Source organism: Vicugna pacos, chromosome X, assembly GCF_048564905.1.
Source record: "Vicugna pacos chromosome X, VicPac4, whole genome shotgun sequence".
In the NCBI taxonomy this organism is placed as follows: Eukaryota; Metazoa; Chordata; class Mammalia; order Artiodactyla; family Camelidae; genus Vicugna; species Vicugna pacos.
This window is the reverse complement of record NC_133023.1, coordinates 103,675,339-103,703,325: the sequence shown is the minus strand read 5'-3', so window position 1 is coordinate 103,703,325 and position 27,987 is coordinate 103,675,339. Positions and strand designations below refer to the sequence as shown.

The 27,987-nt window shown below is 43.8% G+C and overlaps 1 protein-coding gene across 1 annotated transcript in view; it reads right to left on the bottom strand.

Annotated features, from left to right (window-relative positions):
* The window catches only part of AFF2 (ALF transcription elongation factor 2), a 458,491-nt gene that overhangs the window by 73,399 nt on the left and 357,105 nt on the right, over positions 1-27,987 (bottom strand). Inside the window, exons 9-10 of the mRNA XM_072955933.1 lie at positions 23,906-24,002; positions 7,068-7,105 (exon numbers count right to left, since the gene is read on the bottom strand). Of these exons, the coding sequence (XP_072812034.1) occupies positions 7,068-7,105; positions 23,906-24,002 (135 nt within the window). The remainder of the gene's footprint in view (positions 1-7,067; positions 7,106-23,905; positions 24,003-27,987) is intronic.

Here is a 27,987-nt window from a genome sequence, read left to right as displayed (position 1 = left end):
CTTCTCCTTAGCTGCCTTGACCTACCAGACATTGCTCGCAACACATCTGCTTTCGTCCCGTCATGCCTTTTGCAAGTGCTGTTCTCTCTGGAACGGCTTCACCCCCACTGTTCCCTGGGACGCCTGCTGAGCTAGGGAGAGCCTCCCCCAAGCAGGTGCTCACTCCTGCATCCGAGCCTCGTAGGATGCTGAGCATGCTTCAGTTGCAGAGCCTGTCTATTCTGTAGTGCAATGATGTGTCCGTGTCCTACCAGAGACTTTCAGGGCAGAAACTTTCCCTAACTCATCTCCCTATCAACTGAGCCTGGCACATGGTAGGTGCAAGATTCATGTTTGTTAAAAGAACACCTGTTTATGACTTGTTGGAACTTCTAGCAGCTCAGAGTCAGCTATGTGATTCTGAGTTTTCGATGGTTTTCTGAAAGATAGCTGAATGGTAATGCTGAAATAAAATTCTAGGTGTAACTCTTACGTATCAAAAACTTGTGTGACTTGTGTGAATGGATTAAACAAACTCATCCATTCTTGTCTAAGCAGCAAATGCTAGTAAGAAGCACAGAGTTAGAAAGTAACACCATACCGTATGAAGTACCAGATAAAGAGGTATTTTATAAATATTGTTGCTTTAAAAGTTTGATTTCCTTTAAAATGGTTTGACAGTGCACATAATGGAAGTTGGCATAACTGTTTAAGTGCATGCACACTTGCTGATTCATTCATTTTTGAAGCATTTGTTGCCATATCCTAAGGAACCAAACTGTTACAGCAAGTTAGACAATATGACTTTTACAGCCGACAACAAATGTATAGGCGTGGCAGGTGACCGCGTGTGTCCTAAGCCCTGCTGAGAACAAGGCGGGGCGTTCGAAGCAGAGAGAGTTCCTGGAAGCTCGGGGCTCTGGGCAGTGTGCTCCCTGGGTCTCAGCTGTCTCCCCTGAGACTGCCTGGATGATGCAACAGCAATTAGCAAGGAGCAGGAGAGGGTCCAGAAACCGGTGTGAGTTCCACCAGCTGTGAAGATGACTGCTAGAACCGTCTGCATCCGATTATAGCTATCTGGACAACATGAAGAGCACAGTTTATTTTATGCAGCTGTTTAGAAAGAGGTTTTATTGTTATCTTTCCTTTAACTACCCTTAAAAGGGCCGAAGTCGATTAGAGTTGACTAGACTTTAGTTGACATCATAGGGGGCACACTGGGGACTGCTGGCTTCAGGAATCTCATTCCAGGGACCTAACCCTAATTGCCCCTTCCCCTCATTGAGAACTGCCCCTCAGGACATCCACAGATGACAGAAGTCATTAAGAGTGGGACGCTGTCGACGAGACACAGGAGGAATTCTATCATTTCTGACATGGGGGATTTCTTTCCTTCCCATGATTGAATTTTAAAATTATCTGCTCACCTCAAATACAATTATTAGAGACTAGGCATAAGTTATCACGTCCTACGGTTCTCAAACTACCTACGGAGACCAGGTCTCCACGTGATCACTTTATTTCACATGGACTGGAGAATCGGAGTCTGTGTCTCACGAAACACTATGACAGATAAAGACGCCTTCTGCTCAAACACATTTGGGAAGCCTCGGGGGAGAAACGAAGTTCAGTCGGCCCCTTTCTACATGACCTCTGTGAGCCTGCATTATTCACCTGTGTGCAGAGGTGCCCCAGGAAAGGGAGGCGATGCCGTGTGTCAAAGATCCACGGAGCTGGAGAATTTTGTGCCTAAAGGAGAGAATCCCACAGGACTTATGTTCAGCAGAGCACAGTCCACAATCTGCTGCCTCATCACTCTGAGACGACGTGGAGGTCACAGCGATGTTCCGCATGTCTGTGATAGGCATGTGTCCGAGAGCATCAAAGAAATATGGACTCCAATCACAGAATCACCTGTGGCCGTAAAGGGTCATCTACAAGGCTCAACCCAGCATCCTTGGAGCCACACTAATCTATCCAGTGTATCTCATTAAAACTCTAATGATGTGGCTTGTCCCTCATTTCGTGAATGCACAAGGCAGAAATTAACGGGAAAGGCATTGTGTGGGTGTGCATATGTGCATGTGTGTCTACAAATACAGGTATTATATGTTTGTCATGTACGCATACGCTTGTATGTGTCTGCATCCAACTTTAACATCGAATATCTCCTAAAAGAAGCATAATTATACAACAAAATTTCAAGCTCTGGTTTTGTTCCAGAGGTGGAAGAACCACATAAATAATCTAGCCAAGGGCTGTAGCAAGAAAGGAACACCTTCAGTGTCATACCACTAGCGAGGGTTGGATTCAGGACTGGACCCCAGGTCCAAGGGCTCCTTGTGCACATGTCATAATCAGTGGACTCACTGGTGATGCGCAGTAACATGTTAGAGCTCTTCAGTGCTCTCTGACTCCACCAACCTTACCTCTTCTATCTGGATAAGCCCAGAGGGCCCTAAGCCATCATTTGCTTCTGTGTCTCAGTTGCCAGCCCATCCTTTCACTGCCTGCCACCTCAGCACCAGCTCTGAGACCAGCCGTCTTTAAACTGCAGGTGCTCATGTCTCTTCCCCCACCCCTCCCCCACTGTCTCCAACAGTGAGAACTACAAGGGCCGTCCGTCCTCAGAGCGTCCCTCGGACTTTATCTGGTCCCCACTTAACACACATCTCTCTCTCTATCTTGTATTTAGTTCTTTACAAACCGATGTTATTGTTCCTCCTGGACTCCAAACTCCTCGAGGGTAAGACCCGTGTCAGATTTATTTTGAATTCCCTCAGCATCTGTCAGAGTTCCCGGAATGCTGTAGCTCCTCAATAAATATTCATTGGATGAATAAATGAATAATGCACAGACATCACGGTCAGGAAAATCTTTGTGGCTATTTGTCATTTTCAATAATGAAATCACCGTATCTATAAGATGGATCAGTTCCTAAAGAAAGCTGTAATTTCCTAAGCAGAGTGGTTTCTGATCCTGATTTGTGAAAGACAACCATCATGTTGCTGAACGTTGCTAAAGTGTAAAAACAAGGAAGAATTTGATGCTTGACAACTGCTTGCTCCCTCCTCTGTCTTTCTCTCTCTCTCTCTTTTTTGGTAACAGATGTCAACCTCGGTTAGATTCAACTCAACTTATTAGTGCATGGCTTTTAGCCAAAAGCAATTCACATTTGCAGAAGTGTACTATCACATATGTCTTAATAACAGAAATGTGTTCTTAAAAAAATGTATGTGATAAGTCACATATGGTAAAAGAAATCTGTACATCTCTCAGGCCTTGTTGCCACAATGAAAGCTTGCAGATAACTGCCGCAGAACATTAACATACAAGCGAAAGCCTCGCTGCCACATTAAAGAGGCACAGTTTGAACATACTAATCAAGCTTTGATACCGGCATGGTTCCAACAGACTGAGAGGCATCTCTCGTCCTGATCAGTGATCTTAAGAATGTTCAATTTTGATTCTTACCCTCAGGGGTAATATCTAATGTTTCAAGGTAAAGTCATTAGTGATCCAGGTACATTATGTGCTTACAGTCACTAAGCATATATTTAATTTCTCTTTTATATATGGAATGTAATTAATGTGTACCACAGTCTCCCTATGGTGATAAAAGAAGCTTACAACCATGAAGGTATTAAAAATAAACAAGTGGTTGGGAAACAAGGAGGGGAAGGTGAACCTTTAGAGAAGAAAATACACAAACTGAATAATATTGTGACTCATTTACCATCACTTGAATTAAAAGCTTCCTCAGCCTGAGTTAGATCTTGGGAAGTAACAGAGTTTTAGAAAATGCATACGCCTTTTGCAATATATCCATCTGCACACAACTTGGAAGACTAGCCATGTGCTGTAGCTGTGTGTTCCCTGGTTTCTGAGGCATCACTGCCCCATCAATGACTCTCAGAGCCATAATGATTTTCAAAGATCTGCATTCAGAGCGCGCTCTGTGCTCCGAAAGAGAATGAGGTGGTACGTCAGCCCCAGAAAGTCCTGAACACAAGACAAGGGCTCAGTAGTTACCAACTCAGTGTTTTAGAGGAAGGGCTGATCGTTTGCCCTTCAGTCATGGAAAAGCTTACATCTAGTCCTTTTTCTAACTGACCAAGCAGAGCAGTGGTCAGCGAACGTTTTCTGCAAGGGGCCAGAGAGTAAGTATTTTTGGCTCTCTGGTTGTACAGTCTCACGTCTGCCACTGTAGCACAAAAGGAGCCCCAGATGACATGGAAACAAATGAGTGTAGCTGTGTGCCAATAAAATTTCTTTTATAGACACTGAAATTTGAATTTCATATAATTTTCACATGTCATGAAATATCCTTCTTTTGATTCTTTTCCCCAACCATTTGCCAAACTCTGCACCAGAGGATGACATCCAACCACACATAATGATCATCTGTACCAATCTGTGTTCATAGTGGAGTTGTAAACGATGCCTCCAGACCTCTACTTTCCCAGCAAGGCTGTGCACGCTTTCCCGTGTGCGCCCATGCAAACAAATCGCATGTTAATTCATGTATACAAGATCAAGCCAGTAACTGGTCAGAGTCAAAGCAGCTAGTATGAACCAGAGCAACGTGGGAACATTTTACATGTGACATGAGTCAAAATAAGAGACTGGACAACGTGGTCACGATACACCAGCCCCTCTGATCTGACATTTGACTAGGGTAGCTACCGGTCTTACTAAGCCTCCAGGCCAGGTTCCTGAAAGGATGGTTTTCTGGGATGTGTCCAATTTGTTTACTTGTTCATTCCCTCAGATAACATGTATCGAACCCTGACTCTATTTGGGGTCCCAGGGCACCGTGTCTAACTGAAATTCTCTGGCAGATATCAGAAATGGAAGGAAAAGCATTATCTATAAGACTTTGGGAAACCCCACTTCTGCTTTGCTGTCAGGCCGTGTAACTGAACCATGCTCTGGAATTCCTGTCCCTGAGCTGAGGTCTTGAAGAAGCTCCTCTTCTTAAAGTGATGCTTGTGGCCAGGCCAGTGAGTCAGGTATCAGGTGTTAGGTATCAAATACAACAGGTCACTCAAACTCATACTAAGAGCAGTATCTTATTTAATTAGAAGACGATTCTAAACACCTACCAGTTGGTTGTGACTTGGATTGATTACTAGACAGATTTGCAAGCATATTTAAAAGTAAAAATTGCTCCACCTTCTATTAGTAATCCTTTGGCTAGCCTAGTTTTCCTGTTTTCTCTTTACAACGTTCCTCAAAGTGCTAGACACGAGACAGAGTCTGTGCTGTGAATTAACAGGAACTCATAAAAATATAAGTATCTGTAGAGTCGAATTCTCACAAGGTGCAGACAGAAGACTGGTCCCGTTTCCAGGCATTAGAGTACCACTTAATGCCGCCCTGCACGCTGCCAGCGGGCTGCCGCGCGCACGCGGAGATGGAGCTCGGGACTCACTTCCTGTCCGGACGGCTTGAACTCGGAGATGGTTGTCCCACTGAGGGCCAGACTTACACTCCTCCGGCCCCTGCTCCATCCCTCGTGACCCGGGGCATGCGTCTGCCCACGGGTGGGCTGGAGGGAGAGGTGCAGCCAGACTACGGGAAAGAGGATCACTAATGGCCCCCCCAGGGACTCGAGTCCTGGCCTTGGCCTCATTAGCACCTTCTCCAATCCACAGAGCTTGCCTGCTATGGGTTTGCAGTAGGGAAGCCTTCCGGGCACAGACAGGAAAGAAATCAGGCTGCAGAGATTTCAGCCTCAACCAAACAATCAGACAAAAACTCAGCTACTAAAAACACTCCCATAGGACAACCACAGCGTAATATATCTCTAGACTACAGCTACCCCCGCAGAGACCATGGGAGCCTGATAAGGAATATTCTGTGGCCTAAGAAAATTAAACTTAAAACAAAGTACACAAAACCTTTCAGGAAAAAGAATCAGACCTTGGATTTAATGGTGTGCCAAACACTACCCTGGTGACTTGGGAAAGTTAATTATTCTACAAAACACAAGCAGCCTTCTTGTCACTGGCATTAGCAGATCCATTCTCCCAGAAACTATTAAAAATCAATGCACTGCCACCTATATAACTAGATATAAAATATATCCAACTGTATCAATAATAACATTAAATGTGAATGGATTTAACAATCCAGTCAAAAGGCAGAGACTGTCAGACGGGGAAAAAACCCCAAGATTTGACTATACGCCATCTACAGGAGACACACTTTATATATAAAGATACCGATTTTTAAAAAAATCAGCGCATTCCCCATTTCTGCATTTGGTACCCAGTATAACGGAAGTCGGCTGACATAAATTAACATGAAGTTCCTAAGGATGTAATATTGCCAGACCTGTAGTAATCCGGCAAATAGAGCAGGTCTGCCCTAGACCACATGGCTGGTGGAACTGGTATGCATCATAACACTGCAATCAGATGTCACAAACCCAAATGACAAGACAGACATCCTTAATTTGAAAGTCTCCCTTCTGGAAGAGACAGGATGTCTAAGATGTACTATATTTAAGAGTGCTGTGCGGCTTGTTTATAATTTAAGAGTGTCTCGTAAAATGCCTTGGAAATAGCTCTCTGTTAGCTAGAAAAACCTTCAGTTAGATATATTTTTATGAGCTTTTCATTAACAGAGTAGTGAGGCCTTGATGCCGAGGTGCCAAACCTCCCCACGTGGCTGGAAATCACTTGGCACATTTTCAGCCATTTATGTCTCTGTCATAGGTCCAAGGTTTGCAATTAAAAATGTAATCTTTTTAGCATGTGCAAAGCCCAAAGGCTTGAAGTACTATGCATTGAATATGATTATAATAGTATCTGGCAGCTATTCATGGGCGGCACGTATTAATTTGTGTAAACTGGGCATAACTTGGAGCACTTCCTCATCAGGACCATAGGAAAAACTTGAAAAAGCTGGTCACTGCTCATTAGAGGGTTTTTTTTCTGCTGGTTTTGTTTTTGTTCTTGTTTTTGAAATTGCCATGAACAGAGACGAACTCAACATCAAGGTCTCTTTTCTGATCTTCTTTTTTCACATGCCTGGAGTCCATTCAAATAAACATTTCCAACTGATAAAAGAAAATAACTTACTTCACAGGATTATTCTTAGGTTTTGCCTTTTCAACAGCCTGTAAACAGAAGAAAAAAATGCAATTAGACAATATTAGCAGGCTTCATCTTTGCAACTAGTTAGCAAAACAATAAGTAATATAAAATGCTCTTCAGAAACATGAAGAGCTAACCGAGGCAGGCTGCTGGAGATAAGCAGACTGGAGGAGGCACAGAAAGCAATTTTCCTCTCCCAGGGAGCGTGGGTACCTGTTCAAGTGCAGCCTTCAGACACAGGCCAGGGCTGCCTGCAAAGTTCAGCAGTGCCCATGCGAGTGGGCCCTCAGGTTCACAACTCCATCCTCCTCTCCCCACCTTTCCCTCCAGTCGTATCCCCCACCCCACTCACCCACCCATGTGGACCTGTCTGGGTTATGACAGCACGGGGAAGTGGGCGCAGAGGGAATGGTCATGGGCGTGTCCTGGATTTTGAGATCTGTGGCCGGAAACTGTTTACCCTGCATGACTTCGGCCACCTGGCTACACATGCCGGGTGCCAGAAAGGCCAAAGTATCCATCTCTAAAATCATTTTTATTAGCAGATACCACAAAAGTGCAAGGGATGACCGATGGCTCAGATCAATTTCCTCCTGCGGAACCTTTAAGAAAACACACACCAAATCATCGAAATGAGGAAACCTCTGGGCCTCTCGGCCTGTGTCCCTTAGACGTGGAGCCTGGTTCCAGCTTATTGCTGAACCCATTGATCTGTGTACAGTCCATTTATCATTCATGAAAAGAGCTAGTGATCTTCACAGTGTATTAGAAGAAACAACTCAGATCATCTGTCAACAGCCCTCTTATTTCTGTTTCCCTCTCCACAGGGATTGCATCTCCTTCGATTCTTCTGGAATTAAAATGTTGCTAAGTAACACAGCTGGGGGCACTGATGGCAGAGGCTACAGTCTATCAAACTGTTTAAGCACCTGGAGGGTTTTAGTGATGATTTTTTTCATACTTCTGTAGCATAATTATGCAATCAGAACCAGACTTGTACTCCCCTAGACTTTTGCAGGCTGTAGAAATAACATTCAGGACAGAGAGCGCTGAAGCCATGGTTTGACAACCTCAGGGTTCTTCAGACCTTTTTAAAAAGTATCCATTTGGAGACCTTTATATTTGCAAATCCTGGAGGTGGGTGAGGACTAAGAGATGAAGGGAATACTGCTGTAAATTAAAATGCAGAGGCCACCACTTGTAACAGAGACAATTTATAATCTGACATTGGACTTGACATTCTGAGTGACCAGTGCATATGCAGGCTGAACTTTTCTATGCATAACAACTCAATGCACTTTGAAGCAATGTTTTAAAAAATAAATAGTTCCCAAGTTTAGACATTAGTGTTGGAAATCCAAGTCCTTCCCCTCGCTGAAGTCTTAGGGTCTGTTGCTAGATAAATACCCATTAATATTTGGGCACTTTCTTTGGCTCAATAGGCAAAAATCATTTTGTCACCATCTGTGCCTGAGGCTGAATCTTGGCAAGCGGTGGAACAGGAAGAAAGCGAGGGAATGAGGTAACAGGTGAGCATGATAAAACAAGGACTATGTGTTTGGCTCAAGTCATCTCTCAAAGGTGTTTGGGATGTGAATGCCTGGCTCTGAGTGGTCCGTGTAAAGGATGCTGAAAGGCAGAGCCAGATGCTGGCAAAGAGTGGCAGCGAGACATTGACCTTCACTACAGAAGTGTACCCAGTCTGCACACTGTCTGCCTTTATACCACCTTTCCTCTCCCAGTCCCGGCTGGCGGAATCGGATCTGGCAGCAGGCTGGAGACAGGCCGTTGTGGAAATCATGTGAATCCACTTTTCCCAATCCCGTAAAATCCAAACAAATCTGTTCCTGACGAAGACTTAGGTTATCACAAAGTAACGGGCATGGTGTTCAAGTGGTTTTCTCTTAAAGCACACTGGATGTGATAGGAGGAGAGAAATCAGAGTGACATTGCTTAACCTAGCTCTGATTCTGCAACATATGTTTTGAAAATGTCCTCTCTTCTCTCTGGGCTTCGAGACTGTCAATTAGGGCCAGTCATTTTTCTCTGATCGGGAGGCATATAATCATGTTCAAGACCAGTTTCTTTGTCTTCTTCATATGTCTTTTAATACAGCTAATATAGGAAAATAACTTCATTCAAGTGAATTTTTTTTCTGGGTTTCTTGGATATTGATGGAAACTGTCTACACTGAGAGGTTATCTTCTCTTTGGAAATTAACCGAGGATTATTCCAGAGTCCCCGCAGCTCGAGTCAGATGCGCTCACGTCATCCTCCTGTGAGCCCATCTCCAAATGAAATGGTTGCAGGGAGCCTCCGCCAGGCATGAGACAGGAGTTCACATTTTGCATTCTCCACTTTCACTGTAATTTGACTTTGTTTTAAGCATGCTATAAGGAACTATTGAGAGACTTGGAAGAAAAGTTAAGTGAATTATTTGCAAACAAAATATATATGCCTTTAAGGTAGAAGAATTAGTCTACCAAATATTCAAGGAGAAAATTCCTCTTTTGAAATCATAGGACATGAAAAGACAATCCCAAGTTCCAGATACACGTTCAAGAATGTGAGATACCCTGCAAAGGGAGGGAAACCAAAATGAAAGGATGCCGTGCAATTCAGCAAGTGTTAAGAAGGATACATATTGGGATTACAGCTAATTTTGAGTTTAAAAACATACATTAAAGTAATTTAAACTGATTGGAAAATGGAGGCTAGATAGTTAGCATTTATGCCACTTTAATTTGTAATGTCTATATGTTTTTTAAAACCTATGTTCTACTTATTTTGTGCCACGTTTCCCTAACATCATACTTATCTTGCCATCAGTGAAGTTCGAGCAAGACATAGGATGATAAAATCAATTAAAATGTAAAAAAAAATAATACCCCAATTGGTGCAATGAAACGCCATGGGCTGTAGCGGAAAGAGCGCTGTCCCCGAAATACACAAACCTGGGTTCTGCTCTCAGCTTCGCCACTTCCCCTTGCCATGACGTTAGCGACACGGCTAACACCTGTGTGCCTGTTTCCTCATTTTAAAAATGAAGGTAATCGTTTCTCCCCTGCCTACATCAAGGGTGGTTGTGAGTGGCTGACGTTGACAACAGTGCTCTAGAAACCACAGCATTCTAAGCAAAAAAGTGCATCTTGATTGCAGCCGTATTCCACACAGGCATCCATGCATATGTCTTTATTTTTAGTCAATTTACAGTGTTGTGTTAGTTTCAGGTGTACAGCAGTGATTCAATTTATATATATTATTATATATATTATATATACATATATATATAAAATACACCTTACTTTTTCAGATTCTTTTCCATTATAGATTATTACAAGCTATTGAATGTAGTTCTCTGTGCTATACAGTAGGTCCTTGTTGTTTATCTCTTTTATATATAGTAGTGTGTATTTGTTAATTCCAAGCTTCTAATTTATCCCTCCCGTTTGGTAAGCAAAACTTATGCTGCACATATTTTTATAGCCAGAGAGCTGATGGGCTTTCTGCCTGGTGACCAGGTTGCAGTATCAAATCTAGGCAGTTATTCCAACGAGGATTATAGGCCGTTCTGTTCTTCTCTCCATATCAGGAGTAGTTCTTCAGCGAACAAGGTGCTCCTGTCTGGAAAGTCCTACTCGAGGAAGACTTTGATGTATTTAGATCCTGCTAAGCCCTGCCTAGCAGGACAGAGGGCCCTCTGCCTTCACACGGGCCTCTGCCCTGAACCTCCCTGGGGGTTGGTGTTGGTGGTAGACAGGTCGGGACACATGAGATGCTGTGGGGCACAGGCGAGTGTGCACACTCCACTCCCCTCTCCCTACAAGGAAGCCGAGGAGTCCTTCTTTTCCTAGTGACTCCTCCATTAGCAGTCCCTCCTCTCACACCTCACTCCATCAGGAGGGCTCCTTGCTTTTTCACTACCATTTGACCCTGAGGTTGAGAAGCCCTGAGAATGCTACCCTAGGTGAGCCCTCTCCACAATACCGCAGCTTGAGAAATTATATTCCCAGGGAGAAGACACTGCTCTCATTCCAAGGAGTGTTTATGAGCCAGTTCTTGTCTCATTACCAGCACTGTGCTACTGGTGGTATCCTGCTAAGCAGCAAATTTACTTCCTCAGGAGGGATGAGATGGCTAAGGACATGCTTACAGTTGCTCGCTCATTACATTCATCTTCCTAAAAAGAAGAAGGACCTTGTCTTTCTGTTGTGTAGAGAATCCTTTTGCTGCACTGCAGCTTAAGTGACTTGAAGACCATACTGTATTACATGGTCCATAAAATGTAGCTACCATGAGAAAATAGAAAGAAGGAACGAAGGAAGGAAGGAAAGTAGCTGTCTATTGAGTCCCATCCTCCAGGGGCACACATACCCCATTTCTTTGGGGAGAAAATATTACTTATAACGCACTTATGCTTTATTCCTTTGATAACTATGAAGTTTAAAAAGCTAAAGCTCTAAACTGTTCTTAGAAACAACGAACAGTACATATGTACATTTTTAAATGATTTTCTCTCTCAATGAGTTGCTCTTCCTAAAATATACTTTGTTCACCCTCCAAAATAATAAAATGAAATCCAAATTTTATTGATTAAAAAAAAAGCACTTAGGAAACTTGCTCATCATCTTCTATATCCCAACTGAACTTTGAAAAAAGAAATTCTTTGGTAAGGTCATTCTGTCCCACTGATTATATGTCATTAACTGTTATTCTAGTCCAATAGACATGTATACTATATTCATAAAAATATTCAGAGAATCTTTCTGGGCATTTCGGAAGCATGCCTTGAACTTTTATATCCAGACTTATGATATTACACCCCCTGAAATTTACAGACAACCAACTCAGTGCCATATGTTTCCTGTTTGCTGAGACTGTCAAAGTGAGCTCTCCGAAGACCTAGAAATAGTATAGCCATGGACTCATTTTACAAGGCTATGTATTCAGGGACTGCTTTTCCCCTTAATCAATAATCATTCTGCCAGTCAGGTATAAAATATGATTCGACTACCATTGTTCTGTGTGGCTTTTACATTTCCTGCTTACATGTTTCTTTTTTCGTCACCTTCTACTAGCAGAGACAGCCAGCTGGCTCTAGACAATACATCTCTTGAGAAAAAGTGAAAAGTCAATCATTCAGATTAATTTCAAATAATTGGATATTATGCATTATGGAAATAAGACAGAAGAACAATCGATTGTGTCCATTCGGGGTTTCTATGTTTTACCTTTAACGATCCCTGGTGCTGCTCTGTGAGGCACAGCCATGCCTTAACCTAGTGGCATGTATTGGTAAATTACATCGATTGCCTAAGTTCAGAAGAAAAACTCCTCTATTAACAGATGAACTCATCGTTAGGGTATTCAGATGGTCTAAAATCAATACTTACAGAATTGGTGAAATCAATTAAAGAGACATAGCCTGAGAGCACTTGCCCAAATATAAAAATGAATCGCTTAATTACAGCATTTAAATAGATTTCACTGGAATGAGTAAAACAGCAAGAGGCTTATTTTATATCCTATAGGCTGGGGTTTCAGCTGGCAGCCAGGACTGCAGCTTAAAAGGAGAAAATGTCACTCAGCATTTTGCCACACCTGGATGGCTGCCTGAATTTCTGACTTTACATCCAGGGACTGCAATCTTTAGGAAAACACTACCCACTATATTCAACCCTCTGGATGAGTGCCCAGAAGGGGACATGGAAACATCCTGTATTTGAACCTTGAACTGTAGGAAGCAAAAACCATGCTCCTTAGCTTTAGAATACGGTGCTTCTCCCATTTTAATGTAATTCATCATTTCCTGTGCGTATATGAAGGAGGCCTGTGCTAGACATAACAGGGGCTGGAATAGAATTTTGATAGGCAGAGACTGGAGGAAATTTGTTCCAGGTGTCTTGGCACCTAAGAGTCACTTAATAAACATGGGCTAGGTAAAAGACCTGGGGCTGACTGCAGAGTCTGAGAGGCCTGACCACTGCTCCGGGTATGACAGTGCCAGAGGACCCCCCGCCCTGTGCAGAGGAGAAAAGAGACCTCTGGGGGAAAAGCTGGGCTTCAGAACCAAGTGTATCTGGATCCATCCCGCAACTACACACGAGGCTCAGATTCACATCCCAACAAGGAGGGAGTACAGAGCGGTCCTGACAGGGTATATTTCCATCCTGCTTTCTGACAGAAGGCTATGCCCTCCTCACTCTTCCTGCAGCTAGGGGCCAGCTGGGTCCTCGTTACCTCTCAGCAGGACAAGGACCACTGCCTCTGCACTGGGCTGCTGCTCAGTGCAGCTGTTCCCATTGTCACCCCATTTCATGTTCCACTTCGGTCGTGTCCCTCTCTCAGCATCCTCCATGGCTTCCCAATGCTCACTGAATTCCTGGTCAGTTTCACCCAACCTGCCGCTCAAGACCCTGCCATGTGTATTTCGCTAACATGGCAACCAGTAGGAGCTTTTTGAGTGTCTGGCCCAAATATGATGTGTTACCAGGATTCAGCAGTGCTCGCATTTCATTAAGGATTGCTCCCTTCAGGCTACTGTGCTGGCTAGAAAACCCTTTAGCAAGATGCATTCGTCAAGTGCTGATTTTGTTTATAACTCAAGTTTTGGTATCTTGTGATTTAATGAAAAATGCCCTGTCTCTGGTAAAGAAGCACGTTTCACTCATAAGAGTCATCTGTCGACACTAATCATTCCCTAAGTGGAGTAAATACGGAGTCACGAGGTAGAGCATCTCAGTATTGGCTTATTTATTCTCCCCATTAGAAAGGCCAATGAAAGTAGCACTCAGTTACTCTGTTTCCCTGGGATTTGTGGATTTGAAAATTCAATTTTCTTTTCTCCTGGCCAATCTGAGCCCTCTGGCCTCTGATGCTAGGGAGGTACCCCTCACAAAATGACGTGTGTCCTTTGAGAGACAATCAATACCTAATACAGGCTCTGTCCCTGACACGTGTAACCAGGGAAATGGGGAGAGTCCTCTTAGCGCACAGTAGGTGCTCAATAATAGAAGTATTCCAACCCCCCCCCGGGAGTGAGCACTGAGGACGCATCTTCAGTATGAGCATACTGGCGTGTTCAGGCTTTCTGTGCCTTAACAGCGTGTTAAATTCTGGGCAAGGAGGCTACGTCCATTTTGATCATACAGCTGTATTAGAAAACCCAGTAATCTGCCACCTGTGTTTCTCCTTTATTTTCCCAATATGACCACACTCAACAACGCTCTGACACCAGATGTGTGGGAGGCTTTTCTCACACCAAGCAAATTTCTGCAACAGCAGCTGCGTGTCCTTCAATGAAACTCAATTCTGACACTGTCTACCTGGAGACAGACACATCCCGAATGTTAAGGCCTCAGTAACAAGACTGTCTCCCTCCACTTCAGATGCCAGTGGTAAGCCGAAGTTGTCACCTGTGTTCCTGATCAATTGGCCATATACATCAGAGGTTCCAGTGGCCCACTCCTTGGGTTTGACTAATTTGCTAGAGTGGCCCACAGAACTCAGGGAAACAGTTACTCATGTTTACTAAAGGATATGATAGAGGATACAGATGAACACAGATGAAGAGACACATAGGGCCAGATCTGGGAGGGTCCCGAGTGCAGGAGCTTCTGTCCCTGTGCAGTTGGGGTGAGTCACCCTTCCTGTATGTGGATGTGATCGCCCACCCAGGAACTCTTCAAACCCTATACTACTGGGATTTTATGGAGGCTTCCTCACACAGGCATGATTGGTTATTAACTACATTTCTAGTCCCTCTCCCCTCTGCAGAGAAGGGGAGGGTGGGATTGGAAATTCCAAGCTGCTAATCAGGGCTTGGTCTTTCTGATGACCAGCCCCCAACCAGGAGCCCACCCAGAATCAGCTCACTAGAACACAAGACAATCCTATCCCGCAGGAAATTAGGGATATAGTACCCTGTGTTAGGAACCAGGGTCAAAGACCAAATATGAGAACAGAAGATGCTCCCAGTGCTCTTACCATTTAGGAAATTCCAAGGGGTTTAGGAACTGGGGGCAGAGACCAATATATATATATATATTTTCTATTACCTCACAATACCAAATACCAACTGACTTCTCCGTGCCTCAGTGTCCTTGTTGGCAAAATTAGGCAGCTGGAGTAAGGACTCTCCATGGTCAGTTTAAGGTCTGATATTCTATGTCTTAATACACACACAAGTATTTAATCATATATATGTATATATACACACACACATATATACATATATATGACTCAGGGATAAATATGGAACCCGAGTCCACCTCCATTAACAAGAAATAAGATCTATTAGCAAGTTTATAAATGTTTCTAACTAATGTTCCAAAGACTCCTATGAGCTACTCGGTGAAATACGGGCTATGCTGTGCCATACATTTTGGAAAGGTTTGTGGCTTTTATCTGCCCATCCACTTGAATTTTGAATGGCTAATCTTGGATTGGTAGCTAACCTCAAATTTGGATACCAGTTCTGGGTGCTTACAATGCTTAGGCTCTTTGCTCTTGCTAAATAAATAGGAAAAAAATATATATATATGGCTGTTCCAGAACAAGACAGATTCTGCTTCCCTTCAGGACAAGGTCCTTGGGTGTCTGCAGCCTGCCTGGCAGATCTTCCAGCAGACGGCAGATATTTGGGGGATAGAGTTTAGCATTTCCAGGTCCTAAACCAAAGCCCTGGTCCATTTTTCCAAGCCAGCATCTAAATTTCAAACTCTTCCATTTTCAGTTTGGAGAAGAGTTCTATTCCTGGAGACGTTCGTATGGCTCTCATATACGCTAGAACACTGATTAAACTCAAGAAACTTACGTACACGTGGCGCCCTGCCTGGGCGTTGTTAGCTGATGACTAAGACAGAATTTCCAGACTTCGGCCGTGGATTTGGGACCCAAATTGGGGCGATGAAGGGGCCTATGGAAAAATGCATGCTTGGACCAAACAAAGAGTAGGGGTGAGAGAGGCAGTGATAAGGGTAATGTGGTGATGCCTTTTCCTTCCAGCACTTTGATTCAAATTGACTTAATGATCCTCAGCTTCCCAGAGGTGGCTGCTACTCCCCCTGCCACCCTCTTTACAGAGCCACATCTGTGCCATGTGCTCTTTGTCGCTAAAAGGTTGTGGTCATCCCTGACCCATGGGAGAGTTATTTTTTTCCGAAATAACAGACTGTGCACATTTTTGTTTCCAGGTGGACCTTGGGGCAAGCAGCACAGCCTCACCAATGTCTGATTTAAGGTCGCTGTGAGAGAAGGGTTAAGCTAAGTAAACCAGCCATTGGGTTTGCAATTGAAGTGCTCCTCGATGACAATTCGTAAGTTCTAGTGGACGTCAGTCTATGTCCGGTCATCAGCTGTGACGAACATAACTGTAAAAACGCTGGGCTCCTCTACATCTCTGTGTGCTCAAAGCATCTCAGTGAGATTACAATAAAAAAGCAATCTATGGCGATTACAAGTCAAAATATTTGGTACTAAAAGTAGAAGACCTAATTACAATGAAAAAATTCAGCATGCAGTTTTCTAAACAGTCAGAGACTTGCCTGGAGCATATTAAAAATCACATCATACAAGCCCTAAGCAGTTTCTTATTAATCTAGTCTCTGTGCTAATACAGCCAAATGGGAAACCATTGGGATCTTGGGAATATGAAGGCCAATGTTATTCTATTAACCTTATATGTTATGTTATTTACTTTCTTGTCTTTAATGAATAAATTAAAATGTCTTCTCATTCTCTAATTGCTGGATAGTTAAAGAGTATGACAACCTATGGGTTTTATTCCACTACATTCTGCAGCCTTAACAGCCCAAACTCGATCATTTTGTGGGGGATTTCAATGAAAGGCAGTGACAGATAAACTGTTTACATTAAAAGACTCTATCAAAGTTATTTTGCACCTGGTTTCATCCTAATCCATCTGCTGTTTCTACAGCTCTGACAGGCTGACCTCTCTTGCTGTGTGAGCCACACTGATGTCATTACTGAAGAGGCCTTCCCCAGCCTTTCTGCTGATAACAAAGTAAACGGAAATGCGGAGGAACCTTGGGGAGGTAACAACTTGTTCAGCATGATGAGGGAGAACTGTGGCTAAAACATCGGAACCATTCCAGCAGAGAAGAGTATCTGTTGTCACAACGAATGAATTCACGATAGCAGGTCAACTTCACAAGAGCCAGCTGACAGTAGCAGTAAAATGTATTGCCCCTTTTTAATTAGCAAACTTTAAACATAAAAGTGGGCTTGAATTTAACTTAGCCACTAGGTTTCTTTTCCCTTTTTTTAATTGAAGTATAGTTGATATAGAATATTAGTTTTATGTTACAGCATAGTGATTCAATATTTTTATAGAGTACATTCCGTTTAAAGCTACTGCAGCATAATGGCTCTATTTCCCCGTGCTGTACAACATAGGCCGGTGGCTTATCTAGCCACTAGGTTTAGAGAGTTCAATATGCATCACAGGTAGAAGGCACACATCCCAGAGCTGTCAGAATATCCTGATTTTCTGCTACCATGTAATTCATTTCATTTGCAATTGTAACAACCTAGCCAGTGAGCTGGCCCAACAAGAACAACAGAAACAAACAAACAAACAAACAAAAACGGACCAAGTATGAATCCGGCCTCCCGAACCTGGATTAGACACAAGCTTGTTTTGTGTGAGGTAATTGGTGATCTTCAGACAAAAAGTAACATTACAAAGTGGAGGTGAAGGGCTCGGAAGACAGTATTTTTCTGTAAATGTTAAAGTGGTGGAGGTGCAGCTCTGCTACGGGCATCTAGCTGAAAAGTCCACACATCCCCAGTAACATGCTGTGAATTAAGTACCGCACTTCTAAGGGCAATCCTTAGGCAGAAAGAGAAAGAAGATTGGGTTAAATAAAACCGGGTACATCGGAGCTACTTATGCTAATGTGTCCAGACACAACTCATTAGAATGACTTTGTGCTCAAAGCAAAGTGAAATTGTTCAGCTCTGTTTTTCAAGCACCAACACAACACTCCAAGCTTTACCTAGAGTCCTTTAGCTGAGCCTGGTCACAAACGGAACATCTCTAGCCATAGTGCCCATTTTCTGAATTTCTAACTGAGCTAAATGAGGTCACCTAAAGTCTCAGTTTCATTCACATTTGTAATAAGATGGCATTAATATTAAAATTCCCTAAAGGTTGTTTCTAACAATATCTATTTCTTTCATGGCCTTTATCGTTCTAGAGTCTGCTGCTTCTGATGCCAGTCTGAGATGGTTAGGGCATCTGAGAGCCATGCCCAGATCTAACCCACCGGCAGAACCCAGGCATCATGGACCATCCTGTCACCAAAGGATGATAACAGACATTACATGCTTTGAGTTGTGTAACAAGCATCGGACAACATTCATGGAAACATCAAGCAGATGTTTACCTGGTCCTATGGCTATGTGCTGGAGAAAGCTCTGGAACTGGGCCACGACACACTCTAGAAGCCTTTGGAATAGGTCGAATTGTGGCTAGCTTAAAACTTGAAAGACAACAATTTTAATAAACCTGTCAATACAATTTCTTTGTTAAAAACAAAACAAAACATTTGAGACTGATTAGGCTGCTTCTATTGAAAAGAAGCATCAGGTCTATATCTTTAGATCTTTTATTGAACTGCAAACACAGCATCAATAACTGCTTCTCAGCTGGAAATGAAAATTGATTCCAGGTTTAACCCTTCATTTTCAGGGGTTCTTGTACTCCTGAGAAGCATAAGAAGAAAAATTGACCAAAAGGAGAACTGAAGGTTCAGTGGTACCAGGGTTGAGGGTGGGCAGAGAACCCCGCACCTGCGTGCACGTGGGAAGCCTGTCCTATCGGATTATGTCGCTCTCTAGCCAAACCCCGGTGGACTCGTCACAGCACCACCGCCTGCCCTGCATGACTGGCTGGAAAATGGCAATTCAATAAGCGTTGTCTGGGGAAGGCCAGGCTTGGGTTTTATATTTACGATGCCAAGAGTGGCAGTTTCTGAGAAGGGAAAATGCAGTCAGCTGGCTAACGGACATCATGGAGCCCCTGCATGCCAACCACGTTCCTGAGAGCTGACTTCAAAAACAAAACAGGACGTAGTGCAACCCGTGTGTTTAGGCGGACCCTGAGTTCAAAACACTGCATCCAATTCAAACGCTGTTCTGGAGCATGCCCATGTCTGACGTCAACTTCAAGTAATTATTTATTTCCCATTCTGGGGAAGCTCCTGGGAGAAAACCAAGGTGAGTAGAACATCATAGCAGACCGTATAGCCTTTCTCCAGGGCACAGCGAGCACTCAGAAAAAGAAGTGAGAACTGTGATCAAAAACTGTGATCAACTTTCCACCCATGTCAGTCCTTCGAAGAAAAACTCTTGTTTAGAGACACATAATTTTCCTGGAGGACTTGGTGCCATGTCATTGGCAACCCGGCCTTTCTTCCTGGGATGTCTAGTTTAAAACTTGTCGGGGCTCAGAGGAGGGGAAAGGTCATCCATTCCAATGGATGCATTCAGGGTGTTGTTAGGACATTCAGTGCAGTTCCTAGCAGATCTCTCTGGACACCAAGGCCAAGATGAAGGGCAAGATCTATTTACCAAAGGATCCAAAAGAGGGGCCTTCCAGTTAACGTTTAAAAGGGCCACAAGGAAGAACCACCGCCTATGTGTGTAGTGTTTGTGGTTTCCAAAGCATTTTCTTATACACAGTCTTCCTCTCGTCCTCACCATATTCCTAGGCGTCAGGTGAGAGCTCTGAGACTTTGAGACGTTCGGTGACTTGCCAAGTGTCAGGCAGCTAGTACATGATGGGGCTGGGATTGATGCCCAGGCTTCTGTAGTCCAAAAACCATGCTCTAAAGGACCACAGTTACAATTCCTTGTGGCTAGGTGCACACAGCTAATGCATCTTAGGACCAGAAAAGAATCTTTTCATTTAAATTTGTCACATACTGGCTGTTTTCCAGGTAGTTAATTCAGCAGCTCTCTTTAACACCACATACCTTACAAGAAAAGGGAATGTGATGTATCTCGCATCTTGAATATGAGACATTTTAGACGATCACTAGCAGTAGCCATGACGATGGGGATGACGGCCATGTAAAGTGGTGAGTGCCACCACAGAGGCAAATGACTGCCTGTATTCATTCACTTAATCATTGAATCCTCACTATGACCCAGGGAAGTAGGTGCTATTGTTACCTCCGTTATCACCATTTTATGGATACGGTCTTTAGCCCCAGGTCATCCAGCAAGTGACAGAGCCAGGATTCAAACCCATTTGACTACACATCTATGTTCTCACTCATCCTCGCCCACTGAGCTAGCACTGCCACACCGCCTTAGAAGACAGCCTGGACATACCTGCTTCCCGAATAGTCCCAACCGAGAGAGTAAAAGGCGATGAGGAATGTGGAGAGAACATGCACACTTTTAACAAATATTTTCAGGGTACAATCACCATTGCTTTTTCACGGAAACCATGTGCATATGTGACTGCGCATCTCCGACTTAAAGCATCACATGAAGGTAAAATATCCTGTTAGAAATATTTTGTGTATCCCCGAGTCTCCATGGCTGACCATTTGGCATCTTTAATTTGTATATTACGATTCTCGCATTCAGGCCTCCCGCTTCATTTGCTGCATTTTCCCATTTGCAGGAACAATACTGAGCATCTAAACACGTCCTAATTGTTCTGTTGGTGTCTGCGCCCAGGACCTGCTCAGCACGGCCATGCTGGGGAGGGTGCCAGTGACGGGGCAGGGAGAAGGGAGGGCATTCTCATGATGAGAGGCTTGGGACTGAAAGGTCAAATTAGAAAGTGACACATCTCGATCCTGTGTTTCAATTTCATACATGCATTTGCAATGCATTCTCCTGGGATTCTTTATGTTGCAAACCATAGCATAAGGTCTTAAGAGCTTTTGGGGAAAGATTGCTGTGTACTCATTAAACCTGGCCACTCTGGGTCTCCTGAGGTAAGTCCACGTGTAATGATTACGAATGAGATGATCTGAAGATGTCTCCAGAAAGTTAATGGCTTTTTTTTTTAATTGAACCATGTATGCGTGAACGTGGCTACTGGGTTCCAAGAAAATTTCTAAGTATAACACCGGCTCAAACCCATAGTGTGGTCTGGCTCCTTGGATGCATCATTTAATGCACCAATGCATTTGTTAGGATGCTTTTCTCCCAATCATCCTGCCACAAATAGAAGGATTGTGCAATTCTGCAGCTCAGGCTGGAGACCCAAATCTACCTCTAAGATTTGCTCTGAGGTTCGAGTGAGACAGAGCACCAAACTTAACAGCTGACACAGGGCAAGAGTGGCCCCATCAATGAGAGCTCTAAGAACTCCTCCTGATGTGGCTGGAGCTCCGATGGTCCCATTGGAGAGATGAGAGAACAGTACCATGTTACCTACATGGCACTGTGTTATCTCATCTGAAAAGAAAATGATATTGGTGGTTCCTCCATAAGTTAGACACTCTAAGTTACCACATGACAATATTCCATCTCTAGGGAGAAGAAAGGATTGAAAAGAACTAAGAGATTCAATTCAAAAGAACTGAAACCAGGTGTTCAGCAAAAACTGATACACAAACGCTCACAGCATCACTATTTGCAATAGCCAAAAGCTGGACCCAAACGTCCGTCGGTTGATGAATGGGTGAACAAAAGGTAGTCTATCCAGATGACAGAATATTATTTAGGCTTGGAAAAGGAATGGAATATTAATACAGCTGCAGCATGGATGGACCTAGAAACCGTGACGCTAAGTGAAAGAAGTTGGACACAATAGATCACATATTGTATGATTTCATTCAGAGGAAATGGGCAAGTCCATAGAGATAGAAAGTAGCGTAGTGGTTGTCAAGTGCTGGGGGGAGTGACTGCTAAATGTGTGTGGGGTTTCCTTTTGGGGTGATGAAAATATTCTGGAACTGGTGATGGAGACAGAACCTTGTGAAGGTAGTAAATGCCACTGAACCGTACGCTTTAAAATGGTGAATTTTATGTTATGTGAATTTTAGCACAACAACAACAAAAAAAGGAAAATGATTTCAATCACACATCTTTGAACAAGAATATTGGGCCTCATAAAGCCAGAACTCACTGAAACTTGTTCTCACCGTCGCTTCTGCTACTGCATAAACATTCTCTCCTGGCCTTTACCTTTCAGCTTTGTAGCCAGCCCTCAAACTCCACAAGGAGAGTTCATCTGCAAATGTTACATCTTTGCGCCCACTTCTTGCTTCCTGGAGCCGGCTGGGGGGGCGAGGAGCTTTGTTCGGGAAGGAGTGACCAGGCTAAGAGCAGCAGGCCACGGAAAGCTCCCAGCTCCCCAACCCAGATTACCAGAGGGTCTCAGCACTGACACAGTGACCACGCACATCCTAAAAACAGAGACGACTCAGGCCGACTGACCTGATGCCACTTCAGTTAAATACAGAAAATAACACTTTTCTTGAGAAGCCAAAAAAGCAGACTGCACTTGTGTAATCACACAGAGAGGGAGTCAGCGTGTGAAATCTGCCTTCACTTACTGCTGATGACGGCTTTAAGCATTTTCATTTAAAAGTAATGTTGCTTCTGTCAAAACCAGTCATCTGGGTTGGGGGGCGGGGAGGTTATTTCCCAGTATAGCGCTCTTCTCACTGGTGTAGTAAATGCAGCAAGCAGGAATGGCAGACCCCGGAACTGAAGCGCGCATTGCCCACCTGCCCTGAAGCCCACGGCCCGCGCGGGAGACGGACGGCTTGCTCTCAGTGAACGCGCAGCCAAGCCCTGGGGCACGGCCGTGCTTGTCCTTGCGGTTTGGACATAGTATCAAACATGCAGGCAGAATGAAGTGGGGAACGCAGAGGAAAGGGAAAGTTTGGGCCACATAACGTTGAAGATGAGTTCAATTTTAAAATCATACTGAAGGCGAGGAGTTCTAGCGTGGTAAACAGTTACAGATGAGAACGGAGTAGGTGAGCCTTGAAGAGGTTTCCATAAGCTTTTCTTTGCTGGTGCCTCACAAAATATTTCGTGAACATGGACTCTTGTATTTGTTAACTATCTTGAAATATTAGTGCATGAGCACTCCTTAAAATACTCTGGTTTCAGTTTTGTTACTTAGCAGACTTCACTGTAGAAAGAATATGATCAGATATTGGCTTTTAAAAAAGGCAATCCTTCTGTGTTCCTTGTCTGAGGTTCTCAGCACACCCAGGAGGACCCCACATGTGAGATGGTTCTGTGTCCCAGAGGCCACGCGAGCATCACTGGTACCACCCACTCCACTGCCATTGTCATGACTCATACAGGATACTCGGCCTTGTCAAATCAAGAGGTCCAGGCTCATTGGAAATGTTGACAATGCCCCTTCTTGCCATCTAATTTGGTGGTAAGTACTATAAATACTTGCAATGGGAGAAGACAGGGCTGCAGCCAGTTTTGGCCAAATGCCCTTTGCCTGAACTTTCACGTAAGCTGTAGGGTGCTGGCACTGATTCTCAGCTGTGTTCCAAAGTGGTGCCCACTGTACTCATTACAGGAAAGTTACACTGCATCCGAGACCGTACTTAGTCCAAGAGAGGGAAAGACGATCTCTATTGCATTTGATGACCAGTATGTGCATATGGAAAGGAGAGAATGAAGGGAGGAGGTGAAAGCAGTTTTCAAGGGCTCAGCATCACCTCACTGAAAGTGTGAGCTGATTCGACCCGTTCCAGAACACTATGTCTGTCTTTGCTTCTTCCCCTCCAAAGCCTGGAGATGAAGCGGTGCCTTCAGCTCCCTCCCCTTGGGTCCCAAACCAAGCCCTAAGCTGCTCCTACCTGGTAGAGCTCAGTGGCGGTGCACTGAGTGCTCAAGGTCTTCACAGGCTCAAGGTCATCTTCATCACTGCTCAGCTTCAGGTCATCTTCCAGCATCCTACAAAAAACGAAAACAAACCAAAAAAAACCTGAGAGGCATTCACTTTAGAAAGCGTCTTTTCTGAATCACCCTCAGATACATTTTGCAACGAGGATAAAATATCGGAACTACAATCTGACAGCTGCAATTCTGTCAAAGGTGCAGAGGGAACCGAGATTCTTTCAGCTAATTAGATATTTGAGTTCTTATATTTCTGTCATACTCTACACACATCCTCCCTCTCTGCCTTCCTCTAAATCAAGGGGAAAAAAGGACTATTTCAGCATCTCCAGAGATGACTGGAGTCTATATATTTTTACTACTGCAAGTGTAATAAATGTGCTGATCAATCACTGTGGAGGTGGGACGCGGCACTGGATCTCTCCAGGAAAAGATGTTCTGGGTCTCCCATGAAAGAATAGGGCCATGATGACAGCCCCGAGGTGCAGAGGCTATTGTGGAGGCCCGCTGGGGCTCTCTGGATGACAGAGGCAAAGGGCCCCAGGAACTTCCACTGCCTTTCAGTGCCCTCTGTGCTGTGGCAGCTCGGTGGCCACAAAATAGCTGGGCGAGAAATGGCTAGTCATTAACCTTTTGATATATGACCGGTCCCTTCCCGTAAAATTTGATCCAAGAGATGTAAGCCCGTGATGTGGATAAGAAATCTTTCTCTCCTAAGACAAGGTACCTGAAAAATATGAGTGGTCGGAATTTGGGTGATGAACTAGCACTTTCAAAATTGTTTATCGAGCACACAGAGCCTTTTGTTCCTATAGGGATATTAATTCCAGTGCCAGCAGCTCCCGATCTCCAAATTTGAGCTACAGCAAGAAGAGTGACTTATTAGCTTTAAATTCCAGTTACAAAACTTTCAAAGACCAGTTGGTGTTAAGATTTTTATTTATTAAACACAATGTGAGACCTCATCCTCCGGCTTCAAGTGGAGCCAGTCTCAGCCTGTCAGGACTTATGGCTATTTTCTGAGCATGCTTCACTCTTTCTTACTTCCAGACTCAGTGTCAGGCTCAGCTCCCAGGCTGGAAGCCCTTTCTTCAACTGGAAGTCCTGTTTTTCCTCCACAGCTCAGCCAGATTCGACCTCTTTCATCAAAGCTTTCGAGAAAGAATCTGCATCTCAGGTAGAAAACCCTTTGCCTCTCCCCACCCCCAGCTCCGCTGATCCCAGCCAGCTGTCCGTTGAGTGTCTCCTCCACCAGCCCCTCGTGCCTATGTGTGTTCTGCACAGTGTCTTCCCAGAAATGACACAGTCTGCCACCCTCATTTGGCTGACAAGCAAAGAAAGGTTCAGAGAAGCTAACTGCTTTGCTCGAGGTCACACAGCTAGTCAGTGCTGGAGCTGGTCCAAAAACTCCCAGCTCCTGGTTCCCACCTGCGTGCTTTTTCCAGCAGAGAAGCCAGAAGGCCAAAGGCAGCTTCAAATTTGATAAAGAGAGGAACATGTTATTTCAAGGTTATGTCCAATGTTAGAAAGAGATTCAGGTCGAGTGGGTTCCAGAAACTCTCCAAAGAAAGCCCAGCCACCCCACTTTCATGCTCAGCCACACAAGACCAGGGCGTGTTCACTGAGGTCTGAAAACCAAAGACGGATACAGAGGATGATTGGTGGGAAGGACAATTGTTAGAGTTGGTTTCAGATAAACTAAATTTGCAGGATTTATGGCCATCCTTCAAGAGACTGATGAATGTTTGGAAGATCTTAGAGAAAGAGACAAAAGGTATTTTGGTATTTCTTTTGCGATTGCAGGCTTATGATCCTGAACAAATAATTCTTCATAACACATTGTGGTAAATGAAGACTATCCTTCTCATAAGCTATAGAACTCAGATATTTAAAAACTACTAATGCTGGGCTTCATTCTCTCTCTCTCTCTCTCCCTTTCTCTGTGTATATACAAGTACTCAGTATTATACTGTGTTTGTAGAATACATCCATAGTATAATGCCTATATGTTAATTTACACCTAAGTGTTCAGCAAAATAAATGATAAAACGATTTTTACCCTGTAGAGGATCCATTTATGTGTCAGGAAAGGTGCTAAGTATTTGACCAGCAGCATGTAATTTGTAATTTAGACCTTATGAAGGAGGTTCTCATAATGATAATTAGCCCCATTTTCCAGATGGCAACACTGAGGCTTAAGGAACTTGCTCAGGGTCACACAGCTAGGAAATCATAGAGGCACACATGGAACCCAGAACATTTCCAGCCAGAACCTGAGACTATGCAGTGCTTTTGTAGAGTATAACTTACAAAGGATAGTTAGTGTGTGAAATAAAATCAACAACAACAACAAAAACCCTACAAAACAAAACAAAACATATTGACATGGAATCAAGATATTTGAATTTAACTACAGGATAATCATAAACTCTGGTATTTTGGGTAAGTCACTTCCTGTCTCTGAGCCTCGTCTATGTCCCTTATCTGTTAAATGGGATAATAATTAAACTGTTCCACAGGACGGCGGTGGTGGTGGTGGTGCACATAATGTGGACTAATGCATGTGGAATGCTTTATGAAAACACAAAATAATGCAGAGTATCACTGATTAGTTTGGAAATAGACCCCCTCCCCAGTTAGAAGTAACGTGTAGCATTCATACTATTTGCAAGCAATCACAAGCAAAGCCTTAGACTTTGTTCCCATTTTAGTTTGCCAAGCAACACAGAGGTAAGCTGTGATGACTTGGGAAGCGTCTCATGGGATCTCAAAGCTGGATCCAGAAATGGGCTCACGGTCTTCAGGCTGCTCTACATTAGGCAGAATTTGCACATCCACAACCAGAGCCCACAGACTGGAACTCAGCCCTCGTTTTACTCTCCAATCAACTGTATATGATCTTAATGTAGAAATGAAAGGCCCTCCACTGTGAAGTTCTGGAAATAGGCAGCCAATCTACATAGTGATTGACATTAAACATCCCCACACCGTGCAACAAGCGTGATATGGATTTGGTTGTTAATAAAGGACAATTTGATGTGTACGTTCAAGTCCCAGCAAACGCAAGCCGAGGAAGTAACTAGGAAGGCGAACTAGCATTTGCTATCTCTGGAGGTGCTAAGCATCCAGTTCATTTCACTCCTCCCTTGACCTACTATTAAGTTTTATTATCGAATCTACGTGCACTTGTTTGCGTTTCCATCCATAGTTAATGCTGAACATTCCTCCAGGGAAAGTGTCGGATTATGGTAGATTTTGGGTTTAATTATCATAGCAGCGCCATTCACACCCACGCAGTTAAGGTGGTCTCTCAGCAGAAAAATGGTAATCTCTTTTCATGAGGTTATAATTCCACGAACTCATCACACACTGGATATCCCAAAATGTGAAAAAATCATGCTCGTCTGAATGTCTGTGTGACCTTCAACCACAGCGACAACTGTTTGTTCACTTTTCAGTTAGATGAAAACAGAACAAAGTAGCTCTCCTTAGTGATTTCACATGTTTGTTCTGGATCTAGTGGTTCCCAAAGTCTGTCTTTGTATGAAAACTCTGTTTTTATTTTACTTTCTTGAGTATTAAGAAGTAAAACAGTCCAGAAAACTACGTCAACAAAACAAAGTCCTTGTCCTGAAGAGATGATCCTATAAAAGCTTGAATAGTGAAAGTTGGAGCAGATGAGATGGAAAGAACAAAAAGAAGACTGGGGAGGCCTTGGAGGAGGAAGGAAGAGCCGTGCTCAAGGTCTTCTCTGTCCCTATTTCTCTGGGCCTCCAGCTCATCCTGGTGGCCTCACGGGGCTCTTGGCACTGCGACAGCCTAGGACACTGTGATGTGACCGGCCCCATATGACTTGTAACTGTGACCTCTGCTCTCCTGAAACCTTGCTACTTCACAGCTGGAAGTGCCTAAAGCATCTATTTCCCCTTGTCACCCTGGGGAAATAGCTACAACAGCCCTGAACGTGGCCACAGCCTTTGTCTGGCATTCATTTCTATTGCTCAGTAGCTTACGTCGCTAGGCGTTCTGCGCGCCAGGAGCT